Here is a 16383-nt window from a genome sequence, read left to right on the forward strand (position 1 = left end):
AAGAGAGTTATTATTCAGCAGTCTGAAGATAAGAAATTTTGTCTACGCGCATATGTCTCGCCACGACGACAACAAGTTACTGTATTTCGTATTGCAGCCGCTGCAAAAATTTTTGGTCCAAGTTACAGTAACTCGTCGTCTTCGTGGCGAGGCCCATGCAAAAATTGTAATATTTAGAAATTTCTTTCACTTTCAAATCCATGCACAATTGAAATGACCTCCAAAAGTTTTTTCCAACGTTGGCAGGCAGGTAGTACTTTTTTCGCCAGTTTTTATTTCTGGATTTTTACTTTATTTTATTTCTAGAGATAGTTTGTCATTTTCCAATTTGAATAAATAAGATTTATATGAGCTTAAATTTAACATAACTATGTATACTGTGGTTAGTATTCATAGATGCTCTCTCCTAGTATGACTCAATTTTGTGAGAGTTTGATCAGCTATTCAACTTCTACTTTCTATGAAATGTCTGGATAGACAACTTTTGCGTCAAAAACTTAAATGAACCCGCCTTTTCCTTAGATCTTTGAATGCAGTTTGATTCCATATATAAATTCAGTGTATAATCTTCCAGACCATCTTCTTTAACATGAACCGAATCATTCAATACGGAAGTGTCGAGGGCATTCCCTACTACAATTGTAGTGCAAAAACATCCGAAGAATGGTTTGCAACGGGAGTTCAGCGTCCTTTGTTTGGATGGTCTATTCTTATTTTTGGAATTGTCATTGAATTGCTCTATATTCCCACAATTTACATGATGTTCCGTACAAAACTTATTCATCTGACGTGCTACAAGATTATTGTTTGTCTCGGTGTCACGGACATGCTGGCTACTTGTGAGTTGTTGGAAATTTAATCTGTATAGTAAAAATAGATTTACAGTAACCTGCTCAATCTTCAGTGGATGGTTGTTCATAAAAGGAGCTGTTTATTGTAACTATCCAACATTCATTTATCTTGCAGGTTGTCTGGGACTAAGTGAGTTGAATCAGGACTATTTTTCAATTTTGTCCTAGATACTTTTAAGACCAACTAGAGAAAGCCAGTGAAATACAATACAAAACTCATGAAATGAAAGAATTCAAAAATTCACGCTATCAATAATTCATTTCCAGGTGGATGGTGCATGGCGTGTGGATCAACACTTCTTCTTGTAATAAACCGTGTTTTTGACGTTCTCTGTCGTCCTGTGTCCGAATTTCTATTTGACGGAAAACGTGTATTCTTCTCCATTGCTCTGATCTACACATATGGAACTTTGGTTTCCATGTTTTCTCCATCTATCATATTCAATTCGGCCATAATGGCATGGATTGCAGATCCATTGACAATTGATCCAGAATACAAAACCGATGAGATTACCGACTGGGTAAGATATTTAAGATGATTATTTCCTTTTTTTTTACTTGCTGAATATCTCTTTCGAATAGATAATTCATTACAAGACTTGCAAATTCAAATAACTTCCTCTTTCCTATTTAGTACCGTAACCATGTCCAATCAACAAACAATTGGATCTTCTGCTCTGGCACGTGCACCCTCTACGCCATTTATTGCGTCCTCATCAACAAAATGCAAAGGGGACAGAAATCAAAAGCATCACGTCAAGTATTCATCCAATCAAGCATTATTTGTTCTTTCAACACATTCTCTGCAATGTCATATAATGCTTTGATGTTCACAGTTCCTGCTCCATGGGTGATTGCGATTGCAGAACTGTGTTGGTCAATTGTTCATGGATGTCCAGCTATCATCTATCTCACAATGAACAAAACCATTCGAACAGAGTTTTTGAAATTTCTCAAATTGAAGAAAACAAATAAGGTAAACAATGCAACTTCCTTTTCCAATATGAATACTTCAAAAAGTAACTTTTTATAGAATCAAGATACAACTCGTATTGGTAATTTATGCCCGTAGATATGAAATCAAAATTTCTTGTCATACTATAAAACCTTATTAATTTATATTTATCTATCCAAACGTTTTCATAATTGTGTAGTATCAAAAACTCAAGATATGTTTGCCTAAGCAACCTTGCTTTTTTGTGATTTGCAGAAATAGAGTTATGCTTTTAATAATATATGTATATTTCCAGAGAATCCATGATATCTCTTCAACTTCTAACATGCGGCATACTGGAATGCCTCCAACCACCAATTAACCTCCCCTTTCCAACAGATTCGTATTATATTTTATTATATTCCCATAGAAGTGTAAAACTTCTAAGCCTACCCAATCTCATAATCTTACTATCAATCGATCTCTCTGTGCAAATTGTAAATAAAGATCAAAATGTTTCACGTCTGCAGTTTGGTCTCCCAGCTTGCAGGATTTTCTCACAATTATTTGCTTCTCTGGTATTAAAAAAATATAAAAACTTATCGATAGGTTTACCAAATTCCTAAAGGAATTCATAAAATACACATTAAAAATATTTTGATATAACATGTAAAAAATTAAATTTTTATGTGCTGAATCGGCTGAAATTTAAAATTTTGTCAACTGGCGTTTTTCTGTTGGTTTTTATAGTTTCTGCAGATAAATAATCAAATTTTTATAATTAACTAGAACTGTAGTTATATCAACAAAGCATGTAAGATAAATTACCAATGCAAGAAGAAACAGTTTTTGAATAAAAATCAATTTTCAGACTCGGCTACACGGAAAAGTTGCAGAAATTCGGCGCTTTGGGTCAATTTTGTGTATAAGCAAAAAAGCAGAACCGTTAATCCCCTTGTAAAGAAACCATTTATCGCAAATATAACAGGATAAATCTAATCTAATAGTAAAATTTTCATATACTGGTCTAAATACACGAAACAGTTTGAAAATCTTTTCTCCGCAACCTGGTCTAACACGATAGTCATTGAAGTTTGAGAAAGCTGTGACGAGCAGTCAAGAGCCATGACATGCTGCGTCTCGCTCATTTCTACACAGTATTATCTTTGACGCCTTTACTCTACAGTACCTATATCCTGTCTGTGGTATGTTCAACATCTGTGTTGGTTTTTGAATACACGAGTAGTTGAAGTCGCGCGTTTTTGTGAAAAATAGTGGGAGAAATGTGTGAGACGCCGAGAGCTCTAGAGATGAAAAGTAAGGAGAACTTTACCACAATGATAACCAGAGAAACCGCGCAATTTCTCACTTAACTATCGATTACCTATTTTTTCATTTTTATTATCATTTAGTCACTCTAAAATTCTTGGAAAATTAGATTTTTGTTCCTCACTTTTATGGTAAAAAGGGATTTTGTTTTAAAACTCTTTTAATTCATATAATCCAATTTGACCAAATTTTCAACGCTCCATTTCAAAAAAATTCAAACTTTCAGTCAGTTTTGGAAAAGTACCAAGATTTTGAAAAATTGGACTTCTTTAGCAATTTTGAGAATCGCTGCTGGTTTGAGACTCTATAATGATCGATTAATTTAAAATTTTTGGTTGAGTTCCAAAATGATAGTTACCGTGAGAAATTTCCACTTTTTGACTGTAAATTTAAAAAAATTCAAAAGTTTTGTAATGTTTAGTAGTTAGATATTCACCACTTTTAATTTGAACACTATCATTTAGAAACTGTTGAGAAAATGTTTTTTTTAATTAGGGTATGGTCATAATTACAAAAACAGATCATTATATACTCAACCTTGTGACTCACTTTCTTTGGTACTTGAGTGTTGTTTACAACTTCAGTGAGACCAAAAACGAATCGTTTAGGGATAATGGGAAGATCATATAAGATGCATTAGCGACTGAGATATTTTGGAAATATTTCGCAAAAGTTTCTGTAGAATTAAAAGTTTACTAAAATAATGAAAATGGTTTTAACTGTGTAATTTTGAGCGTTCTTCCCAATCTAATTTTTACCTTTTTTTGACTTTATCACGTTTCTCAAAACAGTGGTATCTTCTTTCTTGGCCAATTTTCAATTTAACTCTGTGAATCTATCCAATATAACTTTTTCAACAGTTTAAAGAATTTATATATTTTAACACTGCCTGGTTTTCAAAGTTTATACTTAATATGTGTTAAACTGTGGCGATCAATAATTTTTGCTTTGATAATAAATTTTCTGCATGTTTCTTTTTGAAATATCTTCATATTTTAAACTATCTAAATTTAGGGATGCAGTTTTGATTATTGGCATTGGGAAAAGTTATTCAGGACAACTCCAGTCCTAGTGGAAATGTTTCTGAAGTAAAATCCTCACAAATGGCAGTTCATTAAAATGTTAAATATTCCGGCTTAGAATATGATCTGAAATTTCATTCAATAAAATTTGCCCTTTTCCCTCTGCTAAACATGCTCATTTTGTTCTGCCAACACATGAAAACGAGAGAATCACACTATTTACCCGACAGATTACCTTTCATGCTGGCCTTTCTCTCCGGTGCAAATCTGTGGCTAACTCTGACGCGGTTTTGTGTCCGTGCTCATAAACATGCCATGGACAAATGCTTGTTTCATTTATGGTTTTTGTGTTACTGTTTCTGCTGATTTTGATTTTGAACAATCATCTGCGACTCTTGCTCTTTTGCTCTGCCTTCTGTGCTCATGGCTCTTGATCTAATACCTCTAAGTTTTTTTGTTTCCGCGCGGAAAGGAGTCTCAAGTGCTCCAACCCAAGCTCTTTCACGTATTGATAATACATCATTCTCTCTCGTCCACTTCCAGTCATGCTTTCTCTTTTTCTTCTTTTTCTATTCTAGAATATTTTCTGTATTTATTGTCTCTAGACTCTAGTCAAAATAGGTCACAACAAACACAAAAGTACAAGAAGTTGAAGTACAAATACAAGAAATAAGTAGAAGAAGTGACAAGAAAACATCTAATCCACAATGTCATGTTCCCTGTTTGTGGCAGAAGTTCGTGGCTCAAGGAGATGCTCCGTTTGTAGGTAAGAAGATTAAGAAACTAATTGTACTAACACTAGAAGACAGAATACAATAAAGCATTTCAATAAGATTTGTAAACTTATATGTAGATTCGGAGGTTTTTTAGAAAGTAATATTAAATTCTAAATTGAAAATATTAAACAAATTCTCAAAAGCTCCATGTTACGAATTTTTGAATTTGAAAAAAAAACAATCGAATTATAGTAAGAGAATCACTTGAAAATATTTCAGATGCGATATATCTGCTCACGAGCCAGCGGCCATCTACGTGGCACCGGAACGAATATTTTCAAATCTCCCACCAATCGCCACGTCATTCAGCAACAATAATAGTAGTTTTAGCAGGTATGTTCAAGCAATGTATAGCCGTTAATTGAAAATGATAATCTTGTCTTTTTATCTCTATTTACCTGTCTCGTTTGCTCGAGAACTTTCTCCTATTTAATAATAAAGATCGAGAAATGGATATTTCGCAAAATCGAGAGACGCCGGAAATGAGAGAACGTTTGATTTGCCTTGGTTTGACGTGATATCCGATCCAATTGTGATACGGATTGCGCAGTCTAGTGCTCTTGCCAGATTCTCCACACATTATGACTTTATCATTTCCGCTTTTGTGTCCTCTATCAAGCATGACGTGAAGCAATTTGATTGCGGTTATGAGTAGAGCTTTTGAATTTTATTTTTTGTTCATTTTTTTCAAAGAAAGTTAAAAATCAAAAGAGTATTTTAAAATACATATACCTGGGTAACATTTTTTTTATAAAATTAATCGTTTTTAGAAAATTTGTATCTACAATAGTGTCAATTTTGGTCGTTCAGAAAATTTGATAAATCTTCTTTTTCGATGGATTTCCAAGCACTGCGAATTCTGAAAATTGATATAAAAACCGACTTAGAAACATTTGAACGAACACAAAATAACACAAGAAACCAAAAATTTAGTACGTTATTTTGTTTGAAATTTAGGATAAGCGCAATTTAATTTTATTTTCTTAGTTTTTTTTAAAGAAAAATATCAATAGTTTCGGGAATTTTCTTCAAAAAATTGTTGGATGTGGAAATTTGCCGAGACAAACTTAGTAATGAATAGAATAAGAATATGTAAGTTAAATATTTTTCGTTTTTTCCCAGAGAATTTTGGAAACTTATCAAATGAAACTTAGAAATCTGTAGAAAATATAGAAAACAAACAAAAAAAATTATTTGCAATTTCGACTGAAAATTCAGTAACCTGATTTGAAGAGCTTCAAAAGTTTACAGCACTATTCAAAAATAGCGTAAGCTGACATTTACTTTTATTTCTGTTTTAAGACAAAATCTCTGAGTTTCAAGTTTTTTTTCAAATTCCTCTTTGCATGGATATTATGTAGTTACTTATGTCAAGATTTTGACACATTTTCCATTCACTTCTAACATAAAATGCGCATCAAAAACCAGTACCTATTCCTTACAAGGAGACTTTTTTTCAAAAATAATATTGTTCTGTAGTTAGAAACGCAGAGAAATGCCTTTCCGAGACGAGAAGATCGTTCATTCTCTGTGTGGAAAGCTTTGTGTCAAGCATCCAGTTTTTTGTGAACTTTCTTCTATTCATTTGCTCCTCAGCGGCTTGCCTTTGCTCATTGCTTGTTCGGCTTCTTGTTGATTACTGTTATTTTTTTGTTTTCTTCTACTCGTATTCCTACCTTATATTCAACTCCTGTTGAAAGGGATTGTAGAAGAAACAGTTCAGATGTATTTTGTGAAAATGTGTGAATATGAAATTTGATATCTTTGAATTAATGTATTTGTTCAGGATGTCAAACACTCCTCGAAGTGCAACTACCACAATAATCAACAATAACAGTAATAACAGTGGTCTTCCAATGTCCGAGCATTCGGCATTTAGTCCATATGCCAGGCCATCTTCATTGACATCGCAGGTATATTTAACTAATTTAATTATTTAGTTAAAGTTGAAAACCATATTGTGTACCAGGTTTTAAACTGAAGTTAGTGCAAATTTTCAGACGAAAGATTTTTAAATTGATTCATAGTCTGGCAAATTTTTGTTTTGATTTTAAATAAATGAAAGTAATCTTTAATAATTTCCTAAATTATTTTTCTAATTATTTATTTATTTTTTAGGTTTATTATTTCGATATGATAACAAAAATTTTTTGAAGCCTCCGAAAGGCATACTGAAATTTTATAAATTGACTTAGATTCCTAAATTTGTCTAATTAAAATCGTAATTTTGATTCCAAAATAAATATACAAAATTTTTAGAAACGTAAGATTGTAAATCCCCATTAAATTTAAAAACACTTTTTTTTCGCAGAAATAGGTTTGTACACAGATCAGCTAAACAACTAAACAATAAATTCAAAGAATGTTCGGAACTTCTAAAGCTAACCTATTCTCTTATACACACCGACCAAAACCTCTTTAAAAGCCTCTTCAATTGATCTTTCGTGTCTTGATCATCAATAAAAACCGTTTAGGATTCAAAACAATATCATCAAACTCCTCACGTTGTTCTTCGACCAGAGCCCCGATTAGCACTGCCACCTCTTCTTCAGCGTCAAGAAGGATCTGACTCGAACATCTCGAAGAAGATACGCAGTAAACGAAGAGAACGTCCACGAAGTGTCGGTTTGCTTGATCTGGGGTGAGTCAAACTACGAAGAAAGATATTTCCGAGAGGATAAGCGTAAACGATGTGGAACACTGTGTTTTGTACGAATGACATTTTTTGAAAGATATACAGTGTAAAAGAGGAGAGATGAAAGAAACGGAGCAAGTACAGAAAACACGCGTATAAACAAAGACAAGCGTGGGATGCCGATGATCACTTGAATTGAGGGTGAATGTCAAGTGGTCCACAAATATAGAGGAAGAATGTTTTCAGATAATTGATACTTTCAGATATTCATAGATTTTAATTTTAGATCCCGCGCTAGAACATGTCTCGAGACCATATGATAATTCTTAAAATATGCATTCCACATAGGGCCCCCTACTTTGCGGAGACTTTTAAAGCGTAGGCTTAATTTAAAATCTATATTCGCGTCATCTGTTTTTCTAGAGCTTTTTTCGAGTTTCTCACTTTACACAGAAGGTTGTTGTGTGCCAGACTTCCAGTTCGAAAAATTTCAAAAAGTTAGTTAAAGGAGAAGTAGATTTAGACATTTTTTTAAACTAAAGTCACCAAACTTGACTACTTTTCCGTCTCACAGCAGCCAAAGTTTAATTTTTATTCAAAACTCACATATTTTGCTATACGAACAAGTTGGTAAAATTCAAAGTTTTAGCTTATTTTTTAGCTGCTTGTTTTTTTTTGTCAATTGGAACCACCTCAAAATATGTTCAGCACATTTTCAGAAAATCCCATTATTACATTTGCTCGTTTGGAGTCATATTGAGGCAGCAATAAAAAAAATTCTAGAACACTTACATAATTCGTCATAACTATGCAATGTCTCATGACCCACTTAAACATATTAATCTAACAAGTGTTTGAAAATAGTGAACTCGCTCTCCAAACTAGGCCAATTTTTTCAACAAACTCTAGATTCCAACATCATTTCATAGCTCGCCCAGACATTTTTCCATACACCCCCTCCTCTACCAATGTGTGCCTATTAGTTTGGTATGATAGTGAGAAATGCGTGGCGCTTTCTTGCGTGGTGGCGGCGGAGCAAACAGGGGCTGGAGCCCGTCGGTAGAGCACTTCTTCTCTTGCCGCCCGAGCAACCCGTGTAATAATCCCTCTCAGCTATTAGGCGGTTGTTCGTTTGAAATACGCGCCAAGACGATCACAGTTTCAAGTTTGCTTTCGTTTCCCACGCTTCAGTTTTTTTCAAATGAAATTTGTTTGGATATTTGAATTATATAAATTAAAAAAAAAACTTCTTTTTACAGAGTAGCCAGCTTAACATATCTTGAACCGGAGAGCAACGACCACGACGATAAAGTGAGTACTGTTATATGTTTGAGAATCTTCAGTAGATCAAATGTCCAATGCTTAGTAATAGAACACTTAAAGAACATCTCAAATAAAAAAAAAAGATTTTATTTGTATTTGGTACAAATGTTATATCTCTCTTTTTACTGTCGATACTACACTCAGAAATCATATTCAATCACGAGTGCCAGATAAGTAACCCCGAAGTTCAAAAATCTTTAATTTATACGTTTTTGAGCGGCAATGCAATATTTTTAAACTTGAAACTCACATAACCAGTTAACAAAGGGTTCGAAGTAAGTTAAAGGTTCAAGTTAACTTTTTCAATTGTTCAATTATTGTTGAATTTTTTAGTACGGTTTTGAGTTTCTTTTAATTAATCTTTTTCACAAATCACAAGTTGAATCACTTGACCATTATGAAGTACTTCATTTTATTATTGATATACTCTCAATTGTGATATCATAAAGTTCAGAACTTGATCTCAAATTTTCATTCATGTCAATTTCTCTCCAAATTTTTATTTTAATTTTTGGATTTTCAGTAAAGCATCTTCTCAATTTTTTACAGTAACCTGTAGTTCGAGGTGTTCGCGTGACGTATCTGATTTTTCCACAGGGCTTGTAATTGATAAAGTAAATTCTGGGATTAAAAATCGATGATGTGGTTTAATAATACTCGGTATAATATGTGGAATTCTAGACTCAAGTTTCAGTCAAACCGAAATGGCCATTCAAAACTTGAAAGAAAGCAAGGTCCTATAACACCTGTAAAAACTTAAAGAGGAAAAATTTAAAATAAATAAAATTAGAGCATAATATTCTCTGAAATAAATACCAATTTTGAAGTACGGTTATTTTACAATTATTTAAACTATTCTGTCTGGTTTTTTTGTAATAAAAAAAGTCCAACAAGATGAAAAACAGGTGCATATTTTCTGATAATCTCTACCAAAAAAGGTTGCGCCCACATTAGACTCCAAGAACACTCCTTCTGCCAAAAATATGTTTCTTTTTGACTGTTCAGCTCTGAAATTATGAGCCTCTATTGATTTTAAACCAACTTAATGGCGATGATATTATTTCAACGTAAAATTGTCTAAAAGCCCGCATTTCATTTTCATCTATCATCTTTTCTTTCAATTTTAAATATTTACCCAATTTCAATTTGATTTGAACCAACCTGTCAAACCCATTACTTTCTCATATTCAGAGCTCAACGGGCTGTTCCCCTCGTATACCCGATCAACACCGACAGCACGATTTTAAGAAAATCCTTCAACGATTTCAGGTCAGCTGATTCTCTTTCCCCGGTCGTATCTGTGGAATTCGTAACTCATAGAGCACGGAGTAAACACATCTTAACACAGTACACTTTATCTTTTCAATGTCAAGTACCTTGACATTTGTTTATCCACTATTAGAGAAAAGGTATGAGAATCACTGAGAGTTAAAAAGAGAGAGAGATTTGTCGAACACTGATCATCTAGTTTTTTTCATACCTTCAGAGTTCCCTCACACCAAACCATAACTGTGGCTTTGCAGATTTTTCCAACAAAATTTTTTTTGCAGTCTGCCGATCGAGGATCCTCCTCCTCTACTTCATCCCATCATCATAACCATTCACACCTCATGTCGCCACCGATTGCCACGTAAGTCAAATATTGTAACAAGCCCCGCCCACAATAGGATACTACATTATTTTCGTGACTCTTGAAAGTTGTTTTTCTATCATTCGAAATATTCGAACGAAATAATAGAATGGTGGTCTTCAGATGGTCAGCTACGCCAATAAAAATGGTAGGATCACAGGATTCGTGGGGTACACCTCCACATTATCGGAGTAGTCTCAATTCAAATTACAGGTGAGCCTAAAGAAGAAAAACAAATATTTTACGTATTTCGAAGGTCTTTGTACATTTTTGTTGAAATTATTCAAAAGTTGAGTAGCGAAATTTGTTTAATTTCTCGGAAATATTCAAAGTATACTATGCTCATAATTGACTTTCGAAAACATTCTATCTATCGTTTGGCTAAAATTGTTTTTTTTTCTAGCATAGTAGCGACTAGAAACGATTAGTTCAGAGAAACAAATAAATTTGAAATTGAGCTTTGATTTCCATTTAATTTTCAAAAATTCGAACAATTTTTGCAAGAAAAATTAAGAACAAAAAGCATTTTAGCCAAACGATACACTTTTCCTGTAAACACAATACACTTCGGAAAACATTTTTACCGGCAAAACATTCTAAATTTTTAAAATTTTTTCAAACTGTGATAATTATAAAATCCAGTCACTTGAGGAAATTTTAGGACTTTTTTGAGCATAAAAACAAAGTTCGCTATTCCAAATTCAACAGTAAAAATACCTTACACTAGAATATTTTTTTCTATTCATAAAATTAGGAATTTCAGAGACAGTCCTGCAAATTCCCGTAACACATCAGCCAGATCCAGATTGAGCGTCTCTTCAGCTCAAAGCCCACATTGCTTTTTGCCGACCACACGTGACTCTTCACCTAGATCTGTAAGATTTCAAATTTCAGTTTTAAAATAAATATAACATTTCAGATTCCTAGTCCATCTCTAGTTCCAATGAGACCCGACAGTTCCTCTGATATCACAATCAACGAGCTTCACCACTCACCACTCAGTCACACAGGTTCAACTCCGGAACCTACTGAAATCATTTCAAAGCCTACCTCAAAAGTTCCATCGAGAAGAGCATCATACTCTACAGGTTAGTTCGAAAGAAATTAATTAATCGCTGCGAGGGGTAAATAGGGTAAAAATAGATGTAAATTTAGGATTCTGTTCTCTCTCTGAAGAACAAAAAAATGTTTAAAAATTTCAAAAATTCGCTGCGAGCAGGGTTCGAACCTACGCGGGCAATGCCCATTGGATTTCAAGTCCAACTCCTTAACCACTCGGACATCGCAGCACGCCATTTCAACAGCAAACAGGGCATTTATACTCCTATGTGTCTCTACAGCGCAACCAATCTTTCTCGTCGGAGGGGAGACCCGGGCATTGCCCGGCGGGCAGCTGTCCTCTTCCCGTCTCTCCGTTAAGTTCCCCTTTTTCAGGCTATCCAAATCATGAGACATTTGCCCCTATTCGCTGGGTGAAAGAGACAGATGTCGATGATCCATTATCAATTCCAACAATGAGTCCAATCGGCTCATCCGGATCTTCAGAAGCAAATATTGGAATGATCTCATCTAGAAGTGCACCAATGTCCAAAATGCCAAGCGTAGAAAAATTAGATAACAGACATGTAAGTAATTTGTAACGCGAATCCTATATCTATTCAATTTCGAAAGATACGTTTCATAGAACAATCTTTATTATAAACGGTCAATTTACATATTTTGTTAATCTTTAAGAGCTCAATCCGTGGTTACAACAATAGAAGTTGTCGCCGAACAGTACTCTCGGGTCTTGACCGTAATGCAAATCACTCTCCCAATGGAATCTACGTGCGTCGGAGTAGGTCAAAAGACGATCGTCCATCATTGAGCTACATGTCATTCAACGGAATGGATCAACAAAATGGTGAGTAGACAGTGTTGACTATTCCACTTGACACTTGACAATTGCCTTTTAACAGTAAGAAACCAATCAGTGAGTGTGTTTCGAACAAAAGTGTAGGAGGAAGAAATGTTAATCATTGAGATTTTATCAAGCATGAATGACGTGGGATCGTTGAACATATGAGCTTGAACAAAAGAATATAGATGCACTATAGTTAGAAATCTTAAAAAATAACCTTAAAATTAACATCTTAGTACTACTGTATACGTTTATTTTTAGAAAGAATAAGTTATATAATAGACTTTTCAACACATTCCTGAGTTTCCTACGCTTTTCAGTATCTCCACCAAGAACAGCTTCAATTCCAATCTTTATGTCACAAGAATCAGTCTCAATGCAATCCCCAATGAATTCTCCAGTCAACCATTCAATGAGTCATGTCGCAAGAAATGATCGATCACAAAGTAATCATAATCTTTCTGGAGAAGAACTTTACAAACGATTCCAACAAGTAAATAGTATTAATTCGACTATTTCACCAAAAGATTCAACATTACAGATATCTTTATCACACGTTCAAACATTGAACATCGTTGCCGATAAGCTATCAGAAGATGCTAGAAGAGGTGATGAGCCAGTATCACGGAATCGACTTTCACAATTAGATTTTGCATCTTTCATCATTACTTCTCCACATCCAATTTTGACAAAAGGAAAATCTTTGTTCTATAATGCAGTTCTTCCTAGACAGAGTTTACCAGACTATCCGGTTACTCTTATGGTGAGCTCCAAAACTCAGCGATTTCCGAAATTCAAGGATAACTTCCAGATTGCCCCGTGCTCCCAGTATGCTCCGCTCATGAGAAAAACCGAATCCAATCACTTTGGGTTGCCTGGCTTCCTTGAAATCGAAGATCATGATGGTGCGATTCGTCAATTCCTTTATGACACGGGTACACAGAATCTTGACGGTCGGAACACAAAAGTGATAGCCATGCCACGACTGAATCTTTGCTCATTCCACAGTTTGGCTGCTCATCAGCTTAATCAAAGAATGGATAGAACAAATCATGAAGAGCTTGTCAGTTTCATTCTTCTTCAAGTTCTTCAAGCTCTGAAAATGTTACAAGGAGAAGGCGTGGAGTCGCTGAGCACAAATTTCAAAGAATTCTTATTAGCATACCGATATCCAAATGTAAATTCTTCATATAATGAGTTCCCAAGACTTTTGTTCCTGCCGGTTTGTAAACGTTTACGTAAAACTAACTCTTAAAATTCTAATTATAGGAAACACTTGGAGCAGAAATTGAAAGCGGCGGCGATGAACTAGTCGGCCTTTGCCGTTATGCTCTGCGAGCACTTTGTACATTACTTCACCACAAAATGGATGGAAAAGCACCTCCAATCCAATTACGGTAATACTCAATTTGAATATTTTTTTAAATGAAAAAGTTCTAGATCACGATTCTCAAGGGCATTGTCAGCTTGTGCCGTTCTCCTTCAAGAAGATAAATCAAATAGTTTAACAAAAGCCAAAAATGTAATGGAATTGGCATTATGGTCCGGTGGTGAACATTTCAAAAATGAGCAAGATGTGAAGATATGGATTGATACTGCACGTGCCGATTGTGTAGATACTTTGGTTAGTTTTAAAATGAATATGTTAATTTTCAAATTATTAAAATTTTAGCTTCGCCAAATGATTCGAGAACCGAATCGCCAGCTTGGTGCTCGAGAAAGATTCCGCGTCGAATTCTTGCTCAGCGCTACACCTCGATCGATAATGGAATCCCAAAAAGCAACGATGGCTGCAAATGTGAACTAAACTGCCTTTTCACTTATATCATCACTACAGAAACTTTCACACGGTAGATTATTTATTAGAATTTTCTATTTTCCTTATTCATTTACATGTGTTTTTCGCCAAAACTATTATCAATATTGTTTCGTCTCTTTTTCATCTCATCAATTATCAGTTGCCCGGATGAATTTATTTTATTTTATTACGTTTGGAATAATTATGAGTTATGAAGATCGTATCTTCAGGAAATTTGAAGAATTCAACAAATGACAATGCTCCACGCATTTTTTCAATATTAAAAAATTAAAAACGTTGAATTTGTGGTTTTAATTTTAAGAAGCAACACCAGGTTGGAAATATTTATTTCAGAACTTTCAAAAACTGTTCAAAATAAATATCTCTTTCCGTTTGTTTTGAATTAATTTTGCACGGATCCACTTTTTTCTTTTCATATCCCAAAAATCGGTAGAAAATGATTCGATAATCTTCCACAGCACATATAAGAGTTATCGTAACATAAATTGGACCTCTGAAAAATGAAAGAACACTTGAATTAATGATTCATTGTAGACTCACGCGTGCACAATCATATCTGTACTCATTTTGAACATGTATTTTGTTTTCTCCTCAACACCTATAATCATTGGAATTGTTTTGAGAATGGCCAAAAGAACAATCATTCCAGTGAGCATTAGCAGTAAAAAGTTCAACATCTGAAATCATTCATATCAAAACCAAATTCCAAAAAATGCAAAAGCAAACCTTAAATGTTTTGACGTTTTCGCGCAGCTGATATCTGACGCTCAAATCAAATTTTATGTCTCTATTCCGAGTTTCAACAAAATGCAAAGTTCGCTTGTTAATTCTACAATTGTATAAAAACGTCTGAAAGTAACATAATTAAACATTTGGTGAGTCAAAATGACATACCAAAAATGAAGAAATTGCAATAATCCCTGCTAAAACAGCTGCAGAAATATATCGAAGAATATTGTTGACTGTCAAAAGAGTAAAAGTTGCACCAAAAAAGTTTTGGAATAATAAAAGTAGTACGAGAATGTATCGACGTTTTTTCTTCTCATAATCACTGAAAATTATAATTTTATTCCAAAAACACATTTCAAAAATTTCGAAAATTGATTTGGACAGTAAATTGAAAAGTGTATACTAGAAACACTTCAATCAGACAAATTATATGTTTTCAAATGTTTAAAACTCACAAAACGAAATATGTCGCGAGACTTCTCTCAACTACAATAACAATTGGAGCTGCCATAACAGTAAATAAAAAATGATAATGAGTAGCTGCAGTCCACAATATCATAGTCATACCACCCTCGGGGACATCTGTAAAAAAGTTTAAGACTTTAATATTTCAAAATAATTTAGTATGTACTTTGTTCTACCAAATAAGTAGTTTGGAATACGATTGTCAACATTTTGCTTATGGTCAAATCAAAATAAACAAATGCTGTAAACCATATAGGTCCTTGAAGATTTGGATGAAATGTGTTTGATCTACCAACTATCAAAAGACATAGAATTGTTGCAATTGATGCAATCAATACAATTATTATGTACATTATATTTTCAGTCATACTCATTTTGCGAAGTGCTCCATCAAGAAATAATGAAAATATTGTAGGGTTACCTGAAACAATAAAACATTTTGATGCGTGGTTTGCTTCAGTTGAAAAAAAAACTGTTTACAGTAAATGACTCAACGCAAAAAATTCACCTGATTCTTTACGGGAACGGCATCATATTTCTCAACAGATACCTATACCTATTTTACTGTAACAGTTTTTAATTGTGACAAGATTAACTTCTTTAGTACAACATGAGCACTTTCAAGGCGAGTTACGTTCTTTAAAGGTACACCAATAAACATTTTCGCTACATTTTATGATTTAAATTTGAACGTCAAATTCACAAGTTCCCGGAACGTGCAGGAAAAAATGTCACTTTATTAAAAAAAACTTACACACTGTTGAATGGGGCATTGTTACCAATATCTCTTCTGACATGAAAATGAAAATTTCGCACCGACAGCTTCAAATTTAAATGTCTTTCTAACAATTTTGTAGCTCAATTACAAATCAAAAGAAAATTGTAGGTTAACACTGGCAGTAGTCAGCCGACACTCCCCACTTTCTGAAAACTTATGACGAAGTGATGTTGGTTGGTCTTTCAATTCAAT

The 16383-nt window shown here is 34.0% G+C and overlaps 3 protein-coding genes and 9 non-coding genes across 18 annotated transcripts; 4 read left to right on the forward strand and 8 right to left on the reverse strand.

Moving 5' to 3' along the window:
• The first annotated feature begins 567 nt into the window (after positions 1 to 567).
• Positions 568 to 2340, forward strand: srt-43 (Serpentine Receptor, class T). The gene is made up of 5 exons (NM_073793.5): positions 568 to 839; positions 886 to 981; positions 1119 to 1372; positions 1486 to 1827; positions 2102 to 2340. Exons 1-5 carry the CDS (start codon positions 590 to 592, stop codon positions 2165 to 2167), a joined length of 1008 nt encoding a protein of 335 aa, NP_506194.3. The 5' UTR covers positions 568 to 589; the 3' UTR covers positions 2168 to 2340.
• Positions 1478 to 1626, reverse strand: F18E2.10. The gene has a single exon (NR_069801.1). It is a non-coding gene; the product is annotated as an Unclassified non-coding RNA F18E2.10 (non-coding RNA).
• A 684-nt stretch (positions 2341 to 3024) lies between the features above and the next one.
• F18E2.13 lies at positions 3025 to 3181 on the reverse strand. Its single transcript, NR_069802.1, has one exon. It is a non-coding gene; the product is annotated as an Unclassified non-coding RNA F18E2.13 (non-coding RNA).
• A 1232-nt stretch (positions 3182 to 4413) lies between these two features.
• On the reverse strand, positions 4414 to 4686 carry F18E2.12. The gene has a single exon (NR_069803.1). It is a non-coding gene; the product is annotated as an Unclassified non-coding RNA F18E2.12 (non-coding RNA).
• Positions 4687 to 4843: 157 nt separating this feature from the next.
• ZC455.1 lies at positions 4844 to 14388 on the forward strand (the record flags this gene model as incomplete). Of its 6 annotated transcripts, NM_001269526.3 has the most annotated exons (18): positions 4844 to 4902; positions 5132 to 5245; positions 6699 to 6825; positions 7387 to 7553; positions 8807 to 8858; positions 10062 to 10139; positions 10421 to 10500; positions 10624 to 10713; positions 11264 to 11375; positions 11420 to 11588; positions 11935 to 12125; positions 12235 to 12403; positions 12721 to 12893; positions 12942 to 13163; positions 13212 to 13622; positions 13670 to 13797; positions 13841 to 14024; positions 14073 to 14207. In NM_001269526.3, the coding sequence occupies 18 exons, from the start codon at positions 4844 to 4846 to the stop codon at positions 14205 to 14207; spliced, it is 2661 nt and encodes an 886-aa protein (NP_001256455.1). The 6 variants fall into 6 exon arrangements, with proteins under 6 accessions (NP_001256455.1, NP_001256456.1, NP_001370245.1 ...); NM_001269527.3 differs by lacking the exon at positions 10062 to 10139; NM_001383428.1 differs by lacking the exon at positions 4844 to 4902 and having other exon boundaries at positions 5130 to 5245; positions 14073 to 14385.
• Positions 5319 to 5450, reverse strand: F18E2.7. The gene has a single exon (NR_069804.1). It is a non-coding gene; the product is annotated as an Unclassified non-coding RNA F18E2.7 (non-coding RNA).
• Positions 8566 to 8694, forward strand: F18E2.9. Its single transcript, NR_069805.1, has one exon. It is a non-coding gene; the product is annotated as an Unclassified non-coding RNA F18E2.9 (non-coding RNA).
• Positions 8566 to 8694, reverse strand: F18E2.11. Its single transcript, NR_069806.1, has one exon. It is a non-coding gene; the product is annotated as an Unclassified non-coding RNA F18E2.11 (non-coding RNA).
• Positions 10167 to 10307, reverse strand: ZC455.16. Its single transcript, NR_069807.1, has one exon. It is a non-coding gene; the product is annotated as an Unclassified non-coding RNA ZC455.16 (non-coding RNA).
• Positions 11653 to 11801, forward strand: ZC455.14. Its single transcript, NR_069808.1, has one exon. It is a non-coding gene; the product is annotated as an Unclassified non-coding RNA ZC455.14 (non-coding RNA).
• ZC455.t1 lies at positions 11708 to 11789 on the reverse strand. The gene has a single exon. It is a non-coding gene; the product is annotated as a tRNA-Ser (tRNA).
• sre-20 (Serpentine Receptor, class E (Epsilon)) lies at positions 14363 to 16283 on the reverse strand (the record flags this gene model as incomplete). 2 transcript variants are annotated; one of them, NM_001383429.1, is made up of 7 exons in its annotated part: positions 14363 to 14712; positions 14760 to 14896; positions 14946 to 15068; positions 15114 to 15270; positions 15404 to 15530; positions 15580 to 15834; positions 16168 to 16283. In NM_001383429.1, the coding sequence occupies 6 exons, from the start codon at positions 15785 to 15787 to the stop codon at positions 14544 to 14546; spliced, it is 921 nt and encodes a 306-aa protein (NP_001369961.1). The 2 variants fall into 2 exon arrangements, with proteins under 2 accessions (NP_001369961.1, NP_001256459.1); NM_001269530.1 differs by having other exon boundaries at positions 14544 to 14712; positions 16168 to 16186.
• Between the last annotated feature and the right edge of the window lie 100 nt (positions 16284 to 16383).

This window comes from Caenorhabditis elegans, chromosome V (genome assembly GCF_000002985.6).
Source record: "Caenorhabditis elegans chromosome V".
Classification (NCBI taxonomy): domain Eukaryota; kingdom Metazoa; phylum Nematoda; class Chromadorea; order Rhabditida; family Rhabditidae; genus Caenorhabditis; species Caenorhabditis elegans.